The 20,633-nt window shown below is 43.4% G+C and overlaps 1 protein-coding gene across 1 annotated transcript; it reads left to right on the top strand.

The window, feature by feature from the left end:
- Positions 1-3,042: 3,042 nt before the first annotated feature.
- LOC121627296 (ETS translocation variant 5-like) lies at positions 3,043-10,597 on the top strand. Its single transcript, XM_041966134.1, has 13 exons — positions 3,043-3,163; positions 4,726-4,791; positions 4,898-4,982; positions 5,086-5,133; positions 5,329-5,379; positions 6,495-6,603; positions 6,704-6,973; positions 7,059-7,321; positions 8,221-8,286; positions 8,395-8,463; positions 8,564-8,718; positions 9,007-9,108; positions 9,441-10,597. The coding sequence occupies exons 2-13, from the start codon at positions 4,744-4,746 to the stop codon at positions 9,672-9,674; spliced, it is 1,500 nt and encodes a 499-aa protein (XP_041822068.1). The 5' UTR covers positions 3,043-3,163; positions 4,726-4,743; the 3' UTR covers positions 9,675-10,597.
- Positions 10,598-20,633: the final 10,036 nt, after the last annotated feature.

Genomic DNA, 20,633 nt, shown 5'->3' with positions numbered 1-20,633 from the left:
ATGAATTGGTATAAATATGTATGTATATGTATATAAAATATACATAAATAAAGTGAAACCATAAAAAGATTCAGTGAATTAGCTAATAGATCTACAATAATGACCAAAAGAAAGACTCATAAACACAACCTAGAGGCACATTTGATAAGATTTCCTGAGTACCTAGGTCTGATTTCCTGCCACAGGATGTGTTACACGATATCACTGCTTGCTGATCTGCCAGAACGGAAGAATAAAAATCGTCGACGTGATATGAACACAGTAATAGCCACGTGATGGCTGAGCAAACAGGAGAGGTGGCAAATCAGTAACAGAGCTGCTGAGCTCAGCCGATGTTTGAGCTGGAACTTTTATCACGCACAGATCTGCTCTGGCATCCCCCAACGCTGATCAAGCAGTTTCCAAGTAGAACACAAACAATCACTGCACCCTGCCAAAGGAAAAAAAAGAGAGCCATCCACCTGAACAGGTCATTCAGTCTGAAGTCATAATGCTGGACTTTTACTTTGACAAGCAAGAACAGCCAACAGGGTTTCCAGTGCTTGCTGCAAATAAAATAATATCAGCCATGTTCAAATACAAAGGCCCGCCTCTCTATTTTGAAAATCTGGCTTTATTTTTTCATGATTGTCGAGTTCAGTCATGACTCTGAATTGGCTCCAGACAGACATCATGTCAAGTCAGACGTAGATGATGAGATTCCTGTGAATCAATCAGACATCAACATTAACCTTTCTGACTGATTGGACAAACGGAGCGAGGCTTCCAGTTTGGAATCTTTTTTTAATCCACTGCTGCTGTTGGCCTGGAAACATCATCAAATTTCTGCTCAACTATGCAACAAAATCAAGTTCCTGAACAGACTTGATGAGAATTTAAAATCCTGCTTGCTTTTATGCCTCATTCTGAATATTCTTTAGCTATTAAGGAGATGAATAAAAGATACTGGATGTGTTATCAATGGTGATTGAATCAGTGGATGCTGTAATCTGCAGAGCCTTCTCAAAACAGTTCAGAGATATAAAAATTGCACTAAAGGTTGAAGATGTTTTAGGACGCTGCATCACATTTGCTTGCACCACTGTTTTCTTGACTGTTTATATGCAGGGATGGTGCTGTCCAATTATTGCATTGCACTTTCAAGCTGTTCTGTCTTCTTGTGTCCATCCATTGGAGCAAAGTGTTGAATACTTCTGTGTTTGTATGCTGTATATTTCATTCTAATAGCAAGAGCCGCCGATTATCAAAGAGGCTCTGTATGAAAACCTCACTGCTGGCCTGCAAAAGCGCAAAACACCACATTTAACACGCGATCAGGTGACACTCTGTGATCCCTCTGCAGCAGCTGGTAATGAAGTGGAAAGAGATCAAGTAGAATTAAAAAGGGGAGAAACTGCGCTGCCACCCACTGAGATGAATGGACTTTGATGCAGTCATGCTTCCCATGATCCTGCATTAAATCCATCCAACATGTAACAGTTACAAAACTGCAAATGCATATTTCTACACTTCAACAAAAGTTGATGTGTAGTCTTTTACAGATTCTCTTAAATATTACCAGCGTTATTCCAGGAGAATATTGTTAAATTTAATAATGTTACATGATCTCTAGAAATGAATGGATGGATTTAATCTCAGACCAAATCAAAGTTATTACCCAAAGAAGGGCATTGAGTTGGAGGTTCAAGGGATATACAGGAGCACTACAAAAATACACAAAGTAATACAATGCAGACAACCCATAAAAGGAGTCAGTACTTATTCACATATCCTGGATTGTGTACTTTAACTTGATTTTATGAGTTTAAGTCAACCTCAGGTTGTCATTTACATCTCCCATAATGCATCTCTAAATCCCTCAGAGAGGAGGTTTGAGTGTGTTGCTCTCAGTCAAAGATAGGCATGCGCCCTTTGAATTTATTTAATAAATGATTGTCTAAATTGATTTGGAGTCTGCATGTGTCGAGGACATCTCACAGGGTACAGTTTGTGGATATTGCTGCAGCACCTGCTTGTCGCTCGACAGCCCCCTCGTCGAAGGTGTGTATATTGGCCCTCGAAATCGTCTTGTTCGCTACCAAATGAATGATGAAACTTGGAGGGATAATGCAGCTTCTTTTTTTCCAGTTCCACTTTATTTGAATGATTATTAATGGTGTTATTAATTCTTTTTGCCAGTAATGATTACTATCACTTCATGCTTAATCGTGCAACTGTTTAATATATTAAACGCCTAAAGACGGTAAAAACTGACAGGGTGGCATCTTCAAGTGTCTTGTTCTGGTCGACCAACAGTCAAAATATAAAAGATTGTTGATTTATCGTGACACAGGATGGAAAAAAGCAGATCCTCATTTTTGAGAAGCTGAAGACAGAGACTATTTGTTTGAATTTGTGCTTGATAAATTACTTAAACTATTGATCAATTCTCAAAATAGCTGGTGATTGATGTTCTAATGATCTACTTATTGATTCATCAACTAATTGCTGAAGTATAAGCCTTATCTATTATGAGTTTTAGTAATAATAATAAGTAATCCTATCCATTATATTAGTGGTACCTATAATATTGGCTATTTTATTAGTCAGTTATTGATTTTACAGTTTTCATTATTATTATAATGCCAAAACATATTTACAAGTCCTCGTCTATGACCTATGACTGATGGCCTAAAAGCAACAAAGTGGTTTATATAATAAATGCCGCAATTCATAAATATAAACTGTATTATTGGATGTATAGATTAGTTGAACCATTCAAATAATTTATTGCTATTTTTAACATAACACATTTTCATTTGCTTACATATATTTAGAGCTGAGAAGTTAATGTGGATGTATTTATTTACCTTCTTCTTTAATGAAATGGAGGCTCTGGCCCTTTAAGAGAGCTGTGGCTGCATGAATGAAACGCAGCCATTCATAAAAAACACAAGGGACGGACGTCAGAGCAGTCTTGCAGACGATTGGCTCGTCCTTTGACTGACTTCGTATTCTAGCCAATCGGCGGGTAGCAAAAGGCTCGCATTAGCCCCAGTGAACCGAGCTCTTCATTGAGAAAAATCCACAGCCGAGTTTTTATCCGAGGAGCTGCAGGGGATGTAGGGGAGGAAATCTGCGTCGAGTTCATTTTTTCACACCATTAAGAAACTTCACTCATCAAGTGAGTCCTGCATTATTATTATTGTTTTTATATAAGGTTAATAAAAGGATTCGTATATGCGTGGGCTTTGTTTTGTTACATAAGCGGCAACCGCAGCGTCGCGGTCTTTAGGTGGCAGTGAGGGGAGCAGATATCGCTTTCGAGACGAACGCCATTTTCTGAAAATCAAAGGCAACATTGCGTCCATTTTCCCGCATGTGTCAGCTTTGCAGTGCGGTATGTCCGTTTGCAGCAGCTGCCTTTCCAGCCTGTTAGCATCGTGAATCTTTCTCTGTGCTCTGTAGCAAATTTCTCCTCCCCCCCCCCCCCCCCCCCCTTCCCTCACCCCCTCACCCCCACCTCCCTCTGCGAGGATCAAGTTGCACTTCATTGAGCAAAACAAGGAGGTCCCACGATACGTGTTGCTCTCTCCCGTGCGTCACGCCAAACTCCATTCACAAATCTCCTATTTTTACTAATGTCTGTTAATCGTCAACATAGGCGACCGGGTTGAAAGCACTACGAATATGATTCAAACATGTGGTTTAATGTCGTGTTCATGTGGTTACAGCAAATTTACCACACGTAAAAACGCCAGTTATCGCTTGTTATTAACACGATATGCTTCAAACAAACGCAGTTATAGCGAGAGGTGTTGTTTACCTATGGAAGCCCACCGAGTTCAAAAAGAGACATTTCCTGTAATTATGACTTCCTGTTTTTTTCTTATGAAACCTTTATCTAACTATATAGTTTGTTCATATTGTAATAAACCCACATACTGCACTGATATTAGTATTCTGTATAGTATAATGATTAATTTAGTCGGAATAGTTAGAGCAGTTAAGTTAAAATTTTGCTGAACCATAATTTAAAGGACAACATTAGTGTCACCAAATGTTAACCCAAGTTACCTAGCACTTATGCTAACAATGCTAAGTGAGTGCTGACTACTAAGTGAAAAATACGCAACACCATTCAGTGCTTTGGAGTAAGGTTTAAAGGCATGTTATAAAGTATACAAGGGTTAATGCTCAAATAAATTATTATTATGAATATGCATATGTATTTTACAATATTATATTCTATTATTACTGTTGTTTCAGTTATCCTCGTATACTTTGACCTTTCACATCCACCTACTCTTTAGTGGTGGTGTGTCTTTGAATTGCATACATACGCTGTGGTGTTTTTAATGTTTATCTTAATTTTCTGTGATATTAAAACATACATACATAAATGATTTGTGATATCCTGCTGATGAAATCACCACAGCGCCGCCAGACAGAAGATTCCCCCATTTAAAGGCCTTTGAAGAATTCTTCCTCCTGCAGCTCTTATTCATGTGAGACTTAACTTACAGGAGGTTGCATAATGCTGGCATTGAAGAGAAGGTTTTTATAGCCACTGTTAACCCAGCTGTGGGGTCGTGGAGGTTAGAAAAACGCAAACACACCAAGATACATGAAAGAGATGATAGTAATATGGATGGAGTAGTAGCACTGGTGGAAATTGGGAATTCAGAGTTTGTTTTCCTGACTGCTGGTCTCTCTAATCGGTGCTCCCACCCCTCTTTATTCCAGGGTGAAGACTCCTGCAACATGGATGGCTTTTATGATCAGCAGGTCCCTTTTGCGGTCCCTGAGAGCGTGAGTTTCCATGCATTTAGCACCTGTGCAGAGGCTGATCTAGACGCGATCACATTTACGGTTTACGGTGTGCGCTCGCTGAACGGTTTTGTTCTCCCCCTTCTAGAAATGTCCCGTAGAGGGAGCAGAGAGATGTCTCAGCGACCGGAAGAGGAAGTTCATGGACACAGAGCTGGCTCAGGACACAGAAGGTGGGCTCACCGTGAAACCTCGCTTGCACTTTATGGATGTTACAACTTTAGTTTCTGTGCAAGTCATGAGTAAGATGTGATTAATGTTTATGTTGTCTTGCAGAGCTCTTTCAGGATCTGAGCCAGCTCCAGGAAATCTGGATCGCAGAAGGTGAGATCTGCAAACATTGAAAGCAGTGTGGTCCCGCCCCTTCAACAGGCAATGTTAAAGGGCATTCTGGGAAATGTAGGAAATGACGACATGAAGAATTATGAAGCACTAAATCACAATTCATAACTGAGATGCACTAATAGGAGATTCGAGGGAGAAAGTCATTTTAATATCGTGTCTTTTCCCCTCTGACAGCTCAGGTCCCTGATGACGAGCAGTTTGTTCCAGATTTCCAGTCCAATAACTGTGAGTAGCTGCTTCTCCTCTAATGTTGTACAACAGGGCACAAACCCTTAGTAGAATAACACACCTTCATTTGAACAGTGGAGCACTGAAACAGAAGCTCTGAGCACCACCAATGAATTCCTCCTACGGGCAAGTGTCAGCTGATGCGTCTTATTCCTTTTTCACAGATTATATTCCCCAAGAAATGCACCATTTCCTCCTGTTTCAGTGACATTTGTTAAAAACTACACTGACCAGTTGTTCAGAAAATTCCTGAATCTTTTCTGAAAAGGAGATATTTAGTTTTTAAAGATCAGGGGCCTGACAGTACTGAGATTTTCATCAGCAGTGGTGGTTGCTCAACAGATGATCCCACGCTACTTCACAACGTCATCAAACTACATTTCTTCTCTCATTCTGTTGGGTTATTATTGCTGATTCAGTAGCATGGAAGCAGTGTTTTGATGCTGTTTCATGCATCATAGCTGTCAGATAAATGTAGTGGAGGATAAAATGGAAATGAGGTGAGTGGAAAAACACATCCAGCCTTCAAATGGTCCCCTCAGCGAAGCTTTGGTGACGTTATTGGCTTTGTGCGTAGTTTTTTTTCCCTCCAGTCTGCGGTTAAGCCCGGCGACAGATAAACCTGCCTGATCTGAGTGTGAACGGGTTTAATCCATGTGCTGTCCGGGGCCGGCGCCCTGAAGACAATTGTGTTTACAGTGTTCAGTGTGACTGGCGATGCGGTATATGACCCTCACACATGCTCACGCTGGGCCTGTGCCAATGAAATGATAGTAGTCATATGGCAGGGGAAATGAGGGCTATAAATAATGACCATAAAAGTCTCTTTAAAATAACGATGTTACAGATAAGTTGGGGGAAATTGTACTTTTAGTGCTGCTTTCCACACGTACTGCATGTATTTATTGCTGCCTGATAGCTGCCTGAACAGAATGACTCCCGCTGCTGACAATAAATCTGACAGCGATTGCGCTCTGGATGGACACATTAGCGGCGCCATGTCGTCACTGCTGTGCCGATGACGACCTGCGGATTCCAGGAAGGCTGAGTTTACAGAGACTGTCATTCTTCAGCTCTAACACGACCGTGTGTGTGTGTGTGTGTGTTTGCAGTGATGCTTCATGGACTGCCGGTCTGCAAAGTGAAGCGAGAGCCCAGTCCGTCTAAAGACCTGTCTCCCTGCAGAACACCTCGTGCTGACATGTGCCTTTACAGTTACAGGTACAAAATCAGTGCATGGCGTGATAGTGTTCCCATCAGACAGCATGGAATTCTGGGTGAAACTCTTCATACTCCTTCCTGTTTCCTCCTCTCTCCTCAGTGCCTGCGACAACAAGCCAGCTGGGGTCAAAACTCTGACTCCAACCCCCACGCCGGTGCAGTGTGGCTCCACCCATCCGGCTGGACCTCCACCCAAACAGAGGCAGTTACAACCTCCTGCCCCCCAACTGACCAATAACTGCCCTGCAAGCCACATTCCTGCCCTGAGCCCCTCCCACCATCACCGCAACCTCCCACAGACCAACCAGCAGTTTGTTCTGCCGCGTCCCCCCATTAGCTGCCCCGGTGGCTCTATCAGCACGGAGCAAAGGTGCGTTCTCATTACGCCTTTTCTATCGTTCACCCTGCAAACAGAAGCCAGCTCTAACCTCCGCTCGTGTTCTCCCACACTTCAGGTTCCAGCGGCAGCTGTCGGAGCCCTGCTTGTCTTTCCTCCCTCTGGAGAAAACAGTGAACGCACCGTACCAGCCCCCGAGCCGGGACGGGCGGCCGCTGTACCAGCGTCACCTCTCGGAGCCCCTCGTCCCCCACGGCCCACGGGGTTTCAAGCAGGAGCTGGTGGATCCACGGTACCCGGAGCCGGGGCCACCCCAGCCCCAAACCGCCTTCAACCACGTCACAATCAAACAAGAGCCGCGAGACTTTGGCTTTGACTCAGGTGTGTGTGTTATCCGCTACAGCTACTTCCAATTTTGGGATAATTCTCAGCTTTCCAGTGTTTGTTTTATTGCATTTCGAGATACTTCCTACTACCTCACCTCCTCAACACAACACACACTGACTGCCTGCACACAGCACAGGGGAGGGGGGAGAGTTCACACTGTGAGCATCAAAGGACGCTCCACTGCTTTCATAACCCTTTTTGAAGCGCTAGTAGATCCAATCATCACTAAAGCATCGACATATCGACATTTAAGGCGTGTTAATGTAATCACAATGTCAACTCACGCGCTGAGCAACATGCAAGAAAATATTCCACCTTAAAAGTTGCCTGTCTGTAGCAGCCGGTAGCCTTTGAGCAACACAGGATTAAATTCTTTACTAGTTACCTTTAGGCTGGCTGCATCTGCACTGCCTGCAGCAAATAAAAACTTGCTTCACCACACTGGATGTGCAACACTTCCCCAGAACGGACGTTTAGAGCGTGGCTTCATTTGCTCGGCACAGGTGCACGAATGAAGTCACTCAAACCACAAACTGCTTGCGTTCATTCGCCATGGCGACGTTATCTTGCCTATTAGTTGACAAGCTTTATCAGTGGCGTTGCGCCCACTTCCACGCCTCACGCAGCAGATATGCTCCCACTTTAATGGAACGTTTATTCATGCGTCAGGCTCATTTCTTGGACAATACGCATGTAAACGAAAGGTAATCTAATATTGTAACACATTATTTTCATTACCCCCAACACCTTTCATGAAGTCAGTCCACCATTTGATCATGTGGTCAGTCATGGTTGAGTAATGTATGCAAACTTGCCACCGTTGGAGCAGACGTTACATAACCGTTGAAACAGGCTTTCACTTTGCTTATGATGATTTTCTCTGTGCGTTCCAGAGGTCCAGACCTACCAGCCGCCGTCTTTTGGAAAGTCTTCGGTCTTGTACCAGAATAACAGTGTCGGTGAGTTTGTGTGTGCTGTTTTTCTGGTGTCCGAGCCTGAAAAGTTTGCCAATAGAACACGTACGAGTGACAGCATTTAATAATAACATTTGATTTGTCGCCTCGCAGGGTTTGGTCATGACAGAGAGCCACGTTTGTACTATGACGACACTTGTGTCGTGCCAGAAAGGCTGGAAGGTAAGAGCGCAGGCTGCTGACAATCGAGGAAGCGCAGACCTGGTTATGGCTATTTTCCGTGGTGAGAGATGCCTTCAATGTGTCCCGTTTGACTCCGCAGCGGCCAAAGTGAAGCAGGAGGGTTTGCCGTACCAGCGTCGCGGCTCCCTGCAGCTCTGGCAGTTCCTGCTCACGCTGCTGGACAACCCGGCCAACGGACACCTGATTGTCTGGACGGGGCGAAACATGGAATTCAAACTAATCGATCCCGAAGAGGTCAGTCACCGCCGAACCCCACACAGCTCCATTTTAAAATACTTTCTCTGAAAAAAAAAAAAAAAAACTTCAAAAATAGCGTTTTTCTTGTATAATGAATGATGTATGATAAATACCTTGACTCAGGTAGCGGGGAGATATTAAATTATCACACAATCCAAAAAATTACACTAAATTAATATACTACCAGTTTATTTCCAGTAGGCAGTTAAATGCATAAAGTGTTTAGCTGCAAGCTTTATGGGCTGTTCACTGTCTGCCTGTTCCCCCCCCCTGTCTGGTGCTCAGGTGGCTCGGCTCTGGGGCATCCAAAAGAACCGACCGGCCATGAACTACGACAAGCTGAGCCGCTCGCTCAGATACTACTATGAGAAGGGCATCATGCAGAAGGTAAAGGCGGGTCATATTACGCCTCTCTCCGCCCTAACTCTGATATGTTTTTACTGATTTCTTCTGAAGGTTGGATTTTATCTCTCCAAGAACTGTTTCCAGTCTTCAAGCCAGGTCCAGATCAGTTTAGCAGTTTGACAGTAGTGGAGAATAGAGGGCGGGTATTGAGGAAAGCTTCTTTATTATCGCCCTATTTGAGTTATGGCAATCAGAAACACAACAGAACATTGTCACATTACAGATTAGAATTTGAATATTTGTAGTTTGTATAAACAAAATCTCCAATTTATTGAAATTTGCATTAAAAATGCTCTCGCTGGCTCCTCCCACAGGTGGCCGGGGAACGGTATGTCTACAAGTTTGTATGCAACCCCGACGCACTCTTCTCCATGGCTTTCCCGGACCACCAGCGGCTGAGCCTCAAGGCCGACCCGGACGCCATCTTGCCCCCCAGCGAGGAGGAGGGCCTCCCCCTGCCCGGCTATGAGGAGGAGGGTCCGTACCTGGCTGAGGGAGGGGAGCAGTGCATCCGGGGACTGGCTTTCCCAGAGGGCTACTCATACTAGGCTCCACCTCCCCGCAGCTGGAGAACACAGACATTTTAAACAGGAGGAACCAGAATTACTGAGCGGTGTTCCAGATTTTCAAGTTGCATACCCGCATTACGTATGTCACAGATTTAAAAACAAATTTTTTTTCCTCAATATTTCAATTTTCACATGTCACACTGGCCCAAATGCTCGATTGTAAGTTAGAAGCATGGCCGTCCCCGCAGTCCTCGCGCACGTGACCTCTGGGATCAGTATTTCAACCAAAAAGTATCTCAAAGCCATGGCACTCCTTTACAAACTTACTTCTCATCATTCTTCGGGTAAACCTCCTCCCGCTTGAAAGGGACACACTTGTATTTCCAGACGTCCTCCTATAAACATGTATATTGAAATGTTTTTTGCGTACTTGTTTTCAAAGCTAATATTTTTGGCATTATTTTTCCTAAACGGTTTTATGACAAAGGCATTACTCCTATTTTTGATCCCGCAACACTGCCACTAAAAACGCTAATAATGAGCATGGACTTTTCTTACGAACGTCTCACCTGTTATTGTACCGAGATAGTTTTTTCTGCATTTTTGTATAGTTGATTTGCTTCAATGTGTAGAAAAGGTGTATAATTATATATGAATATATTTTTTCAAAAGGCTGCGTTCGCTTTACGTCGTACAATGAGCTGCAGAGATTAGCCTGCTAACGTGCTGCATCAGTTTCAGCCTTTCCAAAATGGGATGACTTGGACGCTGTGAGTCCTGCAGACAGGAAGTGGTTGTCACGGTACTGTATATTTTGCTATATGATCACATGGTGATGAGAGTTGGGGAGATGGTGCATGCTGGTGCCTGGCGAAAGATAATGACACTGGTGTGTGTGTGTACCCTCAGATACTATATGTGTGCCTTCTGTTGATTTTTACAGATACAATAAACTATTTTACTCTTTTCTTTTGCCTCTGTCCATCATTTCCCAAGTGTGGAGGTGTCGGCTCTTCTGTGTTGTGCCAGTGTACAGGTCTGTGCACTCCATACACCACAGTTTTTCCGCTTCCTGCGTTCTAATTATGACCCAGCTGTCGTCCACGTACCTACACCACTGGCTGGGGGCGGGTCCTGTGAGGAGATCAGAGCTCTTCGCCCACTTTTCATGCATGTCCAGCTGAGTGGAGTTGACGTTTCGCCTCTCACCCAAAAGGCTTCTTCAGTTCTAACTGACTGGGGGCACGTCTCAGGTATTTCTCCTCTCGCAGGATCATGCACCCACCTAGCCATCATGTGAGTCAGTAAGGTCACATGAGCCACGGTGTTAATGGGTCGATGGACTACAGTGGGTCGACCATCATGAGTCATTAGGGTCACCTGACTCTTGGTGTGAGTGGCTGTTGAGCTGCCTGGGGAGGGGTCTGAGGACAGCTTCTTTCACTCCTCTTTCAAACCATCTGTCTTCCCTGACCAGAATACATACACTGATTTCCTCAAGTGAGTGTCCCTTGTCCTTGTCCCTGGCTCTAGCCATCGGACATGTCTGCAGATGCACGTCATCCCCTACAGTGATTAGTCATTATCATTCAAAGTCCAGAAACAAGCTGCTCTGTGTCTAAAGGGGCTGCAACTACTGAAGCAGCAGCAGTGCCACCTGCTGTTTGTGAATGAGAAGGCCCGGCCCTGCTCAGCTGCCAAGACTGAGATGTTTTAATATATCTTAAAAATTTTAAAATCCAAAGTAAAGCACCAATGTCTAAATAAGTGATGGCAAACCCAAAGAAATAATCAAAGTCCAAAACACACACAGACTTTCAGCTTTAATTTGAGGGTATTTACATCCAAATCAGGTGAACGGTGTAGGAATGACCACAGTCTGCATATGTGCCTACTACTTTTTAAGGGACAAAAGGTAATGGGACAAATTAACAATCATAAATCAAACCTTCACTTTTTAATGCCTGGTTGCAAATCCTTTGCACTCAACTGCGTTTAATCCCTGGTGATGCTCTGCCAGACCTCTACTGCAACTGTCTGCAGTTCCAGCTTGTTCTTGGGGCATTTTCCCTTCAGTTTTGTCTTCAGCAAGTGCATGCATGCTCAAACGGATTCAGATCCGGCGATTGACGCATAGCATTCCACTTCTTTGCCTTAAAAAAAAACTCTTTGGTTGCTTTCACAGTATGCTTCGGGTCATTGTCCATCTGCACTGTGAAGCGCCGTCCAATGAGTTCTGAAGCATTCGCCTGAATATGAGCAGTTAATAATGTCCGAAACACTTCAGAATTCATCCTGCTGCTTTTGTCAGCAGTCACATCATCAATGAATACAAGGGAACCAGTTCCATTGGCAGCCATACACGCCCACGCCATGACACCACCACCACCATGCTTCACTGATGAGCTGGTATTTCTCTTCCCATCACTCACAAGGCTGCCTGCTTTCCCTCGCACTCAAAAACATCGTGGTAGTTTCTTATACAGCTCCTCATGCAGTGGTTTGAGTTTGCTGAGATGCCCGCTGTGTTCTTTCTTTGCTACGGAGGAAACTACATAAGAAGCCAAGTCCAGCAGTTTATAAGTCGGCCCACCTTGTACACTACATGGTATTTTGCTTCGTGAATAAAACTTACAAACTTTAATTCCAAACATCAGAGCACATTTCTTTAATATTCATGAATGAATCAGGTTCACAGGTCATTTCCTGTCATCGCAGGAAAACACTGGTGGAACTTCAAACATTAATGATGATGATGAATCAATGGAGTTAAAGACTCAAAGTGAAATGTTCTATTGAACTTAAGCTTCACATTCAGCCTCAGTCAAGTGTTCCTCCTCACCTAACCGGGGGGGGGACTCATTCCCTCACTTTGGAGCCCCTTTTTTTGGCACACATGAACCAAAAAACAATCAAAGAATCTGTTTGGGTAGAAATGTTAATTTGGGTGTTTGCTGTAACGTGGTAGTGGTGGTGCTATCCACACCAAAATACAATCAGAAACAGTAGAAACAAAGCAGAGGCACACACATTAATGTGACTACAGGCTGAGTTTGTTTATTGGATAAAGAAGAGTTATGGCATAAATTCTGGCAGAACACTAAGATCATGCAAAACGACGTTCAATGATCATCACTGAGGTTTCTCTATTATCTGACAAGCTCTCATTGACTTGATGAGCTGCTGCTGGACATGCTTTACTCCACTGTTGCTGGTTCTTTTGTTCCTTTTTTCCAAAAATACTTATATTTGGAATTATGGTGTCCTCAGAGCCAAAGGCCCGACTGTGCCCACTGTACCACAGAAATTCAAGAGATCCAAGAAAACCACATCATCACTGTCTCTGCAAAGAGATCCTCTACAATTTAAGATATGAAATAACAATGTAAAGCACTGAAAATTGTCTAATTTAAAGCTGCAGTATTTTTTTTATTTTGGCCACATGGGGGCAGCAGAACAAGCTGTGAACAACAATGAGCAATTTGTATGAGTCGTGTTTGTGTACACCTGATGGATATAAGTTCAATATTCACTCTCTTTTTAGCTCTGGTTTGGTCTCCACTCACTCTTGAGGGGAATATTTTTGGCTTTTGGCTAGAGCTGCATAAAATTAAAACAATGAGTAAAAGAGGCAAATAAAATGGGCAGACCCTAATCAGACGCATATATCACATTCATATCAGAGAGACAGGTTTACCTGGGCCAAGAGCGTCCCCCAAATCTAATCCAAAGCCACCTATAACACACAAATACACGAAGTGTGGACAATGACCAAATCACTCATTTGTTAGGGTAAGTTGTGTTCAGATGTTCGCATTGGGAACGTAAGATCTCTCCCTCATAGGATGGAAGAGCATGCCATCTACTTTTCATTTGCATGCCTGTGGTTTACTCTGCCAGCTCTCATTCCCCTTCACAGGAAGCAGAGTATTATAACATATCATATTAAACTGTCTGTTAGATGACTTATAATGACTCAGCTGCTCTTTTATCTGTTGCTCTTCATTTATTGTTACATCACTGTTGTAATAGCCTTAATGTCCTTAAAGCAATGATTGTTGCACTATATGGCCAAAAATATGTGGACAGCTGAATAGTTCATCCTTATGTGACATGTAACGTTATAACATTAAAGCGCTGTGTTCACTCTTTCAGCTGCAGGGATTTGGTCCCATTCAGAAACAGCAGCACTAGTGAGGTCCAGCATTGATGCTGTGTGTTAAGACCTGACCCACGGTCTGTGTTCCAGTCCATCCCAAAGGTGCTGGATGAGCTTCAGGTGAGTCAAGTTCTTCCACAGCAAACTGGCAGAACCATTTCTTCGTGGACCTGGCTTTGTAATACTGATGTAGGAAATGGTCTTTCCAAACGGTTCCCACAAAGTTGGAAGAACACCACTGTCTTTGTCCTTGTATCTAGAAGCATGAGGATTTCCCTTGAAATGAGGGACCTCGTCCAAACCACCAAAATCCACAGACCAAAAGTGGTACAGAAGTGTGTGCAGAGTATGAGGTTGTGTAGTTTTGGCCATATACATACATCATATTTTACGGTAATGACGGCAGAAACAAATAAATCTGAAATGATTAGTCAATGAATTTCATTTCATTTCATCATCATTTTCAGTGATTCTCTGATGTCTGTCCAGTGGAGTGACATCAGTCCAGGGTGGGGTCGACCAGCCAGCCTCCTCACTGACTGAGCACAGGTGTGCTCCATCACTCAATCCAGAACACCTGACCACACGGTACATCAACCCCAGAGATCCAACCAGTATTTGGTGAACTGTCTGCCTACCAGTGTGGTAACGACTACACCTGCCATGTGCTCAGTTTGTGTACTCAGTCACCTGACCTGTATCTGTGCTTCTGTGCTCAGGTGAATCCAGTCAAGAATAGAGACTGATGTTTGTTTACTGGACTTGTAAAAATGAAATCAACTGTCCAGCTTAGTGAGCGAGGCTGTTGGTATCTGATGATCGAAGGTGGAGGGTTCAAATCCAGAGAGCGTGGGAAGATGTGTCTGCGTGCAGGAAGGTGGATCTGCTCCTGAATGTTCAGCATTAATCAGCATCACTGCTCTCACAGCGTCATAAAAGTGAAACAGAACTGAGACTAGTCAATGGTGAGTAGTTCATTACTCATCAATTATTAGGGACACGGGGCAACGTCCCGAGTCACTGGCTCCTACAGCTATTTCATAGCTGCAGGAGCCAGTGACTCGGGGCGTAGCCCCGAGTCACTTATTACTATCCCGCGCGTTTCTTCTTCTTCTTCTTATTATTATTTTTCATCTTCCTCCAAGTTTTCGTCCTCAAACTCGCCCCGCAGCTTTGAGAAAACCCTCGCAAATTATATATCAAAACGTGCGTATTGTTCGGGATCGGTGTGCTATTACTTTTCTCAAATTTATCGCAGTTTTTCGCGTCGTAAGACGCGAAAAACTGCGATAAATTTCCCATAAGAAATGAATGGGACCGGTGAAAAAAACAAGATTGAAATTGGAGTTTTTCAAACATCTGTAGCTCAGGCATACATTCACCGAGAGACTTCATTTCAACTTTAAAATGTAGACCCAAGTCTGGTCTATTGGTGTGTTCATCCACATTTTGATTGGTCCTATAGTTTTTGATCAGTCACTGTTCAATGACAGTGATCGTTTGGCGGGAAATTTTGAGATTATAATGGGTGTGTATTGCGCGGAATGTTCGTGCTAGAGTGCGTGCTAGAGTGGCACAGAGTCTAAAAACGATCTGAAAATCTTCTCTTTTTCTCGTCGCTACGGCCACAAATTACACTCTACACGCATAATTTTGGGCTCATTTTGTAGACAAACTTGTCCTCTTTCGTGTGATGTCCTCGAAAAAGCCGAGAGACTTACTGAATTTAAATAGTGAGACGTTTTGTGCAGCCAGCGCCCTCCTGTTCTCCCATTAAGTCCCATGTTAAAATTCAGAGCTGTTTTGTGAGCAAAGCAGAAATGCCTCCTGTCTTTAGATCGCCATAAAACGAAAAGTTGTTGTGTCAGGAATAAAACGAGGAGATGGCCGGACTCAGGAAGTTCTCGGGAGTCCGATGATCTATAGTACACTCTGATACGAGGTACGGTTCTCTCACCAGAGGATTTAGTTCAGGAGGTTCGCCGAACCCAAATCTCACTGCATACAATACAAACTCCTGTTCTCTGAGTCGCAGAGTCTTTTTAAGTCGACCATTTTGTCATTTTTCTAAAGAATATCTGGACATAAAACACACGTACATCTGGCCCAGACTTGTCCGCATCTCACAGTGTAATCGTTTTTTTGATAGCAGCTACGGTTTTGACACAATCGCAAGTTGTTCGGAAGAAACCGACAGCGAAAAAGCCGCTTTTCAAGGGAAGAGTTTAACAGGTGCAACTGTCATTTACACACACACCGGTCAATAACCCACGCACACACATCTGCAGGACAACAAGCCTGAGATGATTATCTTAACGAGCTCAGTCAAAACAAGGGCATTGTTTGAAAACAATCTCCGTCCAACAAACAGTTAAACTCAGCTTCACAAAGCGCTTTGCCAAAAAGGTTGAGACAGTAGTCACACAAACACACACACAAGCAGGGCTAACCAACAGCTAAAAAGTGATTAAAAACAAGCACGTCAAAACTGAACAGGAACAGGTAAAAAGTGGGAGAGGTAGAGAGGTAATTATCAGCAGGTGGGGCAGAAGTTACACACGCACACAAACAAACACACACACACACACACATTCAGACACACATATACCAGACACATCTCCATGTAGGAGCTGGTTGGGCTGCTTGTGTAGTTCAAGCAGACACACACACACAAACAGACGAAGACACACACATACGCAGTCACACACAACGACAGATACATAAACACACACACACAGACAAATGCATAATGAAAACCCCATCCCCCCGCCCCCTTGTTAACGCCGTTAGCTCTGTTAGCTCTGTTAGCACAGTTAGCTCTGTTAGCGCTAGCGCCGTTAGCTATATTCGCACCTTTAGCTGTTAGCTCAGTTAGTGTTAGCTCTGTTAGCTCCGTTAGCATTAGCTCCATTCATGTTTATTGATTCAGTTCATTAATTCATGTTAACAGAGACATGAAGCAGAGGAGAGAAGCAGACACAGACAGCTGAGGTGATCAACAGAGACAGACAAGGAGAAAGCCACAGAAACACAGCTGAGAGCAATTCATTAATCAGGGACTGACTACCTCTGATATCTGCCGTTTTCTCAATTTGCAGCCTTTTTCAATTGTCCGCTGCTTCGCCATAGTTTCTCCTAGAGACTTCATTCAAACTTTAAAACGTAGATAATTTTGTCGGCTCAAAATGACCCTCGGCACATTTTGATATCTCTTACGGTTTTCGAGCTATGACCATCGAAGGCCGACGTAAGACGCAAACAACTGCGATAAATTTCCCATAAGAAATGAATGGGGAAATTTCCTCAAATTTCAGCCTTTTTCAATTGTCCGCTGCTCGGCCATACTTTGTCCTAGAGACTTCATTCAAACTTTAAAACGTAGATAATTTTGTCGGCTCCAACACACCCCGTGTCCCTTCCAAAATTTCCCAGGGGGAATTTTCTAGTTATTATTTTTCATCTTCCTCCAAGTTTTCGTCCTCAAACTCGTCCCACAGCTTTGAGAAAACCCTCGCAAATTATATATCAAAACGTGCGTATTGTTCGGGATCGGTGTGCTATTACTTTTCTCAAATTTATCGCAGTTTTTCGCGTCGTAAGACGCGAAAAACTGCGATAAATTTCCCATAAGAAATGAATGGGACGGGCGAAAAAAACAAGATTGAAATTGGAGTTTTTCAAACATCTGTAGCTCAGGCATACATTCACCGAGAGACTTCATTTCAACTTTAAAATGTAGACCCAAGTCTGGTCTATTGGTGTGTTCATCCACATTTTGATTGGTCCTATAGTTTTTGATCAGTCACTGTTCAATGACAGTGATCGTTTGGCGGGAAATTTTGAGATTATAATGGGTGTGTATTGCGCGGAATGTTCGTGCTAGAGTGCGTGCTAGAGTGGCACAGAGTCTAAAAACGATCTGAAAATCTTCTCTTTTTCTCGTCGCTACGGCCACAAATTACACTCTACACGCATAATTTTGGGCTCATTTTGTAGACAAACTTGTCCTCTTTCGTGTGATGTCCTCGAAAAAGCCGAGAGACTTACTGAATTTAAATAGTGAGACGTTTTGTGCAGCCAGCGCCCTCCTGTTCTCCCATTAAGTCCCATGTTAAAATTCAGAGCTGTTTTGTGAGCAAAGCAGAAATGCCTCCTGTCTTTAGATCGCCATAAAACGAAAAGTTGTTGTGTCAGGAATAAAACGAGGAGATGGCCGGACTCAGGAAGTTCTCGGGAGTCCGATGATCTATAGTACACTCTGATACGAGGTACGGTTCTCTCACCAGAGGATTTAGTTCAGGAGGTTCGCCGAACCCAAATCTCACTGCATACAATACAAACTCCTGTTCTCTGAGTCGCAGAGTCTTTTTAAGTCGACCATTTTGTCATTTTTCTAAAGAATATCTGGACATAAAACACACGTACATCTGGCCCAGACTTGTCCGCATCTCACAGTGTAATCGGTTTTTTGATAGCAGCTACGGTTTTGACACAATCGCAAGTTGTTCGGAAGAAACCGACAGCGAAAAAGCCGCTTTTCAAGGGAGGAGTTTAACAGGTGCAACTGTCATTTACACACACACCGGTCAATAACCCACGCACACACATCTGCAGGACAACAAGCCTGAGAATGATTATCTTAACGAGCTCAGTCAAAACAAGGGCATTGTTTGAAAACAATCTCCATCCAACAAACAGTTAAACTCAGCTTCACCAAGCGCTTTGCCAAAAAGGTTGAGACAGTAGTCACACAAACACACACACAAGCAGGGCTAACCAACAGCTAAAAAGTGATTAAAAACAAGCACGTCAAAACTGAACAGGAACAGGTAAAAAGTGGGAGAGGTAGAGAGGTAATTATCAGCAGGTGGGGCAGAAGTTACACACGCACACAAACAAACACACACACACACACACATTCAGACACACATATACCAGACACATCTCCATGTAGGAGCTGGTTGGGCTGCTTGTGTAGTTCAAGCAGACACACACACACAAACAGACAAAGACACACACATACGCAGTCACACACAACGACAGATACATAAACACACACACACAGACAAATGCATAATGAAAACCCCATCCCCCCGCCCCCTTGTTAACGCCGTTAGCTCTGTTAGCACAGTTAGCTCTGTTAGCGTTAGCACCGTTAGCTCTATTCGCGCCGTTAGCTGTTAGCTCCGTTAGTGTTAGCTCCGTTAGTGTTAGCTCTGTTAGCTCTGTTAGCATTAACTCCATTCATGCTTATTGATTCAGTTCATTAATTCATGTTAACAGAGACATGAAGCAGAGGAGAGAAGCAGACACAGACAGCTGAGGTGATCAACAGAGACAGACAAGGAGAAAGCCACAGAAACAGACGAAGACACACACATACGCAGTCACACACAACGACAGATAAATAAACACACACACACAGACAAATGCATAATGAAAACCCCATCCCCCCGCCCCCTTGTTAACGCCGCTAGCTCTATTAGCTCTGTTAGCACAGTTAGCTCTGGTTGCGTTAGCGCCGTTAGCTCTATTCGCACCGTTAGCTGTTCGCTCCATTAGTGTTAGCTCTGTTAGCTCCGTTAGCATTAGCTCCATTCATGTTTATTGATTCAGTTCATTAATTCATGTTAACAGAGACATGAAGCAGAGGAGAGAAGCAGACACAGACAGCTGAGGTGATCAACAGAGACAGACAAGGAGAAAGCCACAGAAACACAGCTGAGAGCAATTCATTAATCAGGGACTGACTGCCTCTGATATCTGCCGTTTTCTCACATTGCAGCCTTTTTCAATTGTCCGCTGCTTCGCCATAGTTTCTCCTAGAGACTTCATTCAAACTTTAAAACGTAGATAATTTTGTCGGCTCCAAATGACCCTCGGCACATTTTGATATCTCTTACGGTTTTCGAGCTATGACCATCGAAGGCCGACGTAAGACGCGAACAACTGCGATAAATTTCCCATAAGAAATGAATGGGGAAATTTCCTCAAATTTCAGCCTTTTTCAATTGTCCGCTGCTCGGCCATACTTTGTCCTAGAGACTTCATTCAAACTTTAAAACGGAGATATTTTTGTCGGCTCGAACACACCCCGTGTCCCTTTCAAAATTTCCCAGGGGGAATTTTCTAGTTCTATTTTTATCACTCTATGTAATTGGACAGGTCATGATCTGTATATTTTAATAACCTTTTAGCATCATAAATGCCTCTTTTCATTAACACAGTGGCAGCTGCATCCTCACCACGACCCATGATCCTTCGTGTTGTTGCACCAGACCAGGTTAGAAAATTAAAACCAGGTTCAGGACCAGCCTCTGTTGATGCGCTGATTAAAATAATGAAAGAGCAGCTGGGACTAGACCTTGACTTCAGTTTGCAATATGAAGATCCAGACTTTGATGGAAACCTTACTTCACTTGTTGACATCGAGGAGTTACCAGAAAAGGCTGCTGTGCACAATATTCCAGCTCTATTACATCTGCCCTGAATTAGAGGGTTCATTAACAGTTTGTGACATTAACATATTTCATTAATGCTGGTATCACCTTGTCCTCTTATGGTTTTATCCAGATAGCCAAAAGCACACTTTCCACATACTTTTGTTTGTTTGTATAATGTTTTTTTTTTAGTCTCTATGAACAGCAAAAATTGAAGAAATTTCATCAATCTGTTTAAGTTAGCTGTACTCAATGTAACTGAGGCAACGAGTTCTGCTACATTATCAGGGTTTACAGTTACAGACATGAAGAGTTACAGAGTTACAGAGCATGTCCAGTTCAGAAAGTGGAAATGTAAAAGCTGATCCCGATCACCTGAATGACTACACCCCTTTTGCT

The sequence above is a fragment of the Chelmon rostratus genome, chromosome 24 (genome assembly GCF_017976325.1).
Source record: "Chelmon rostratus isolate fCheRos1 chromosome 24, fCheRos1.pri, whole genome shotgun sequence".
NCBI classification, from domain to species: Eukaryota; Metazoa; Chordata; class Actinopteri; order Chaetodontiformes; family Chaetodontidae; genus Chelmon; species Chelmon rostratus.
The sequence above is the reverse complement of the archived record's forward strand: the minus strand, read 5'-3'. Positions and strand labels throughout refer to the sequence as shown.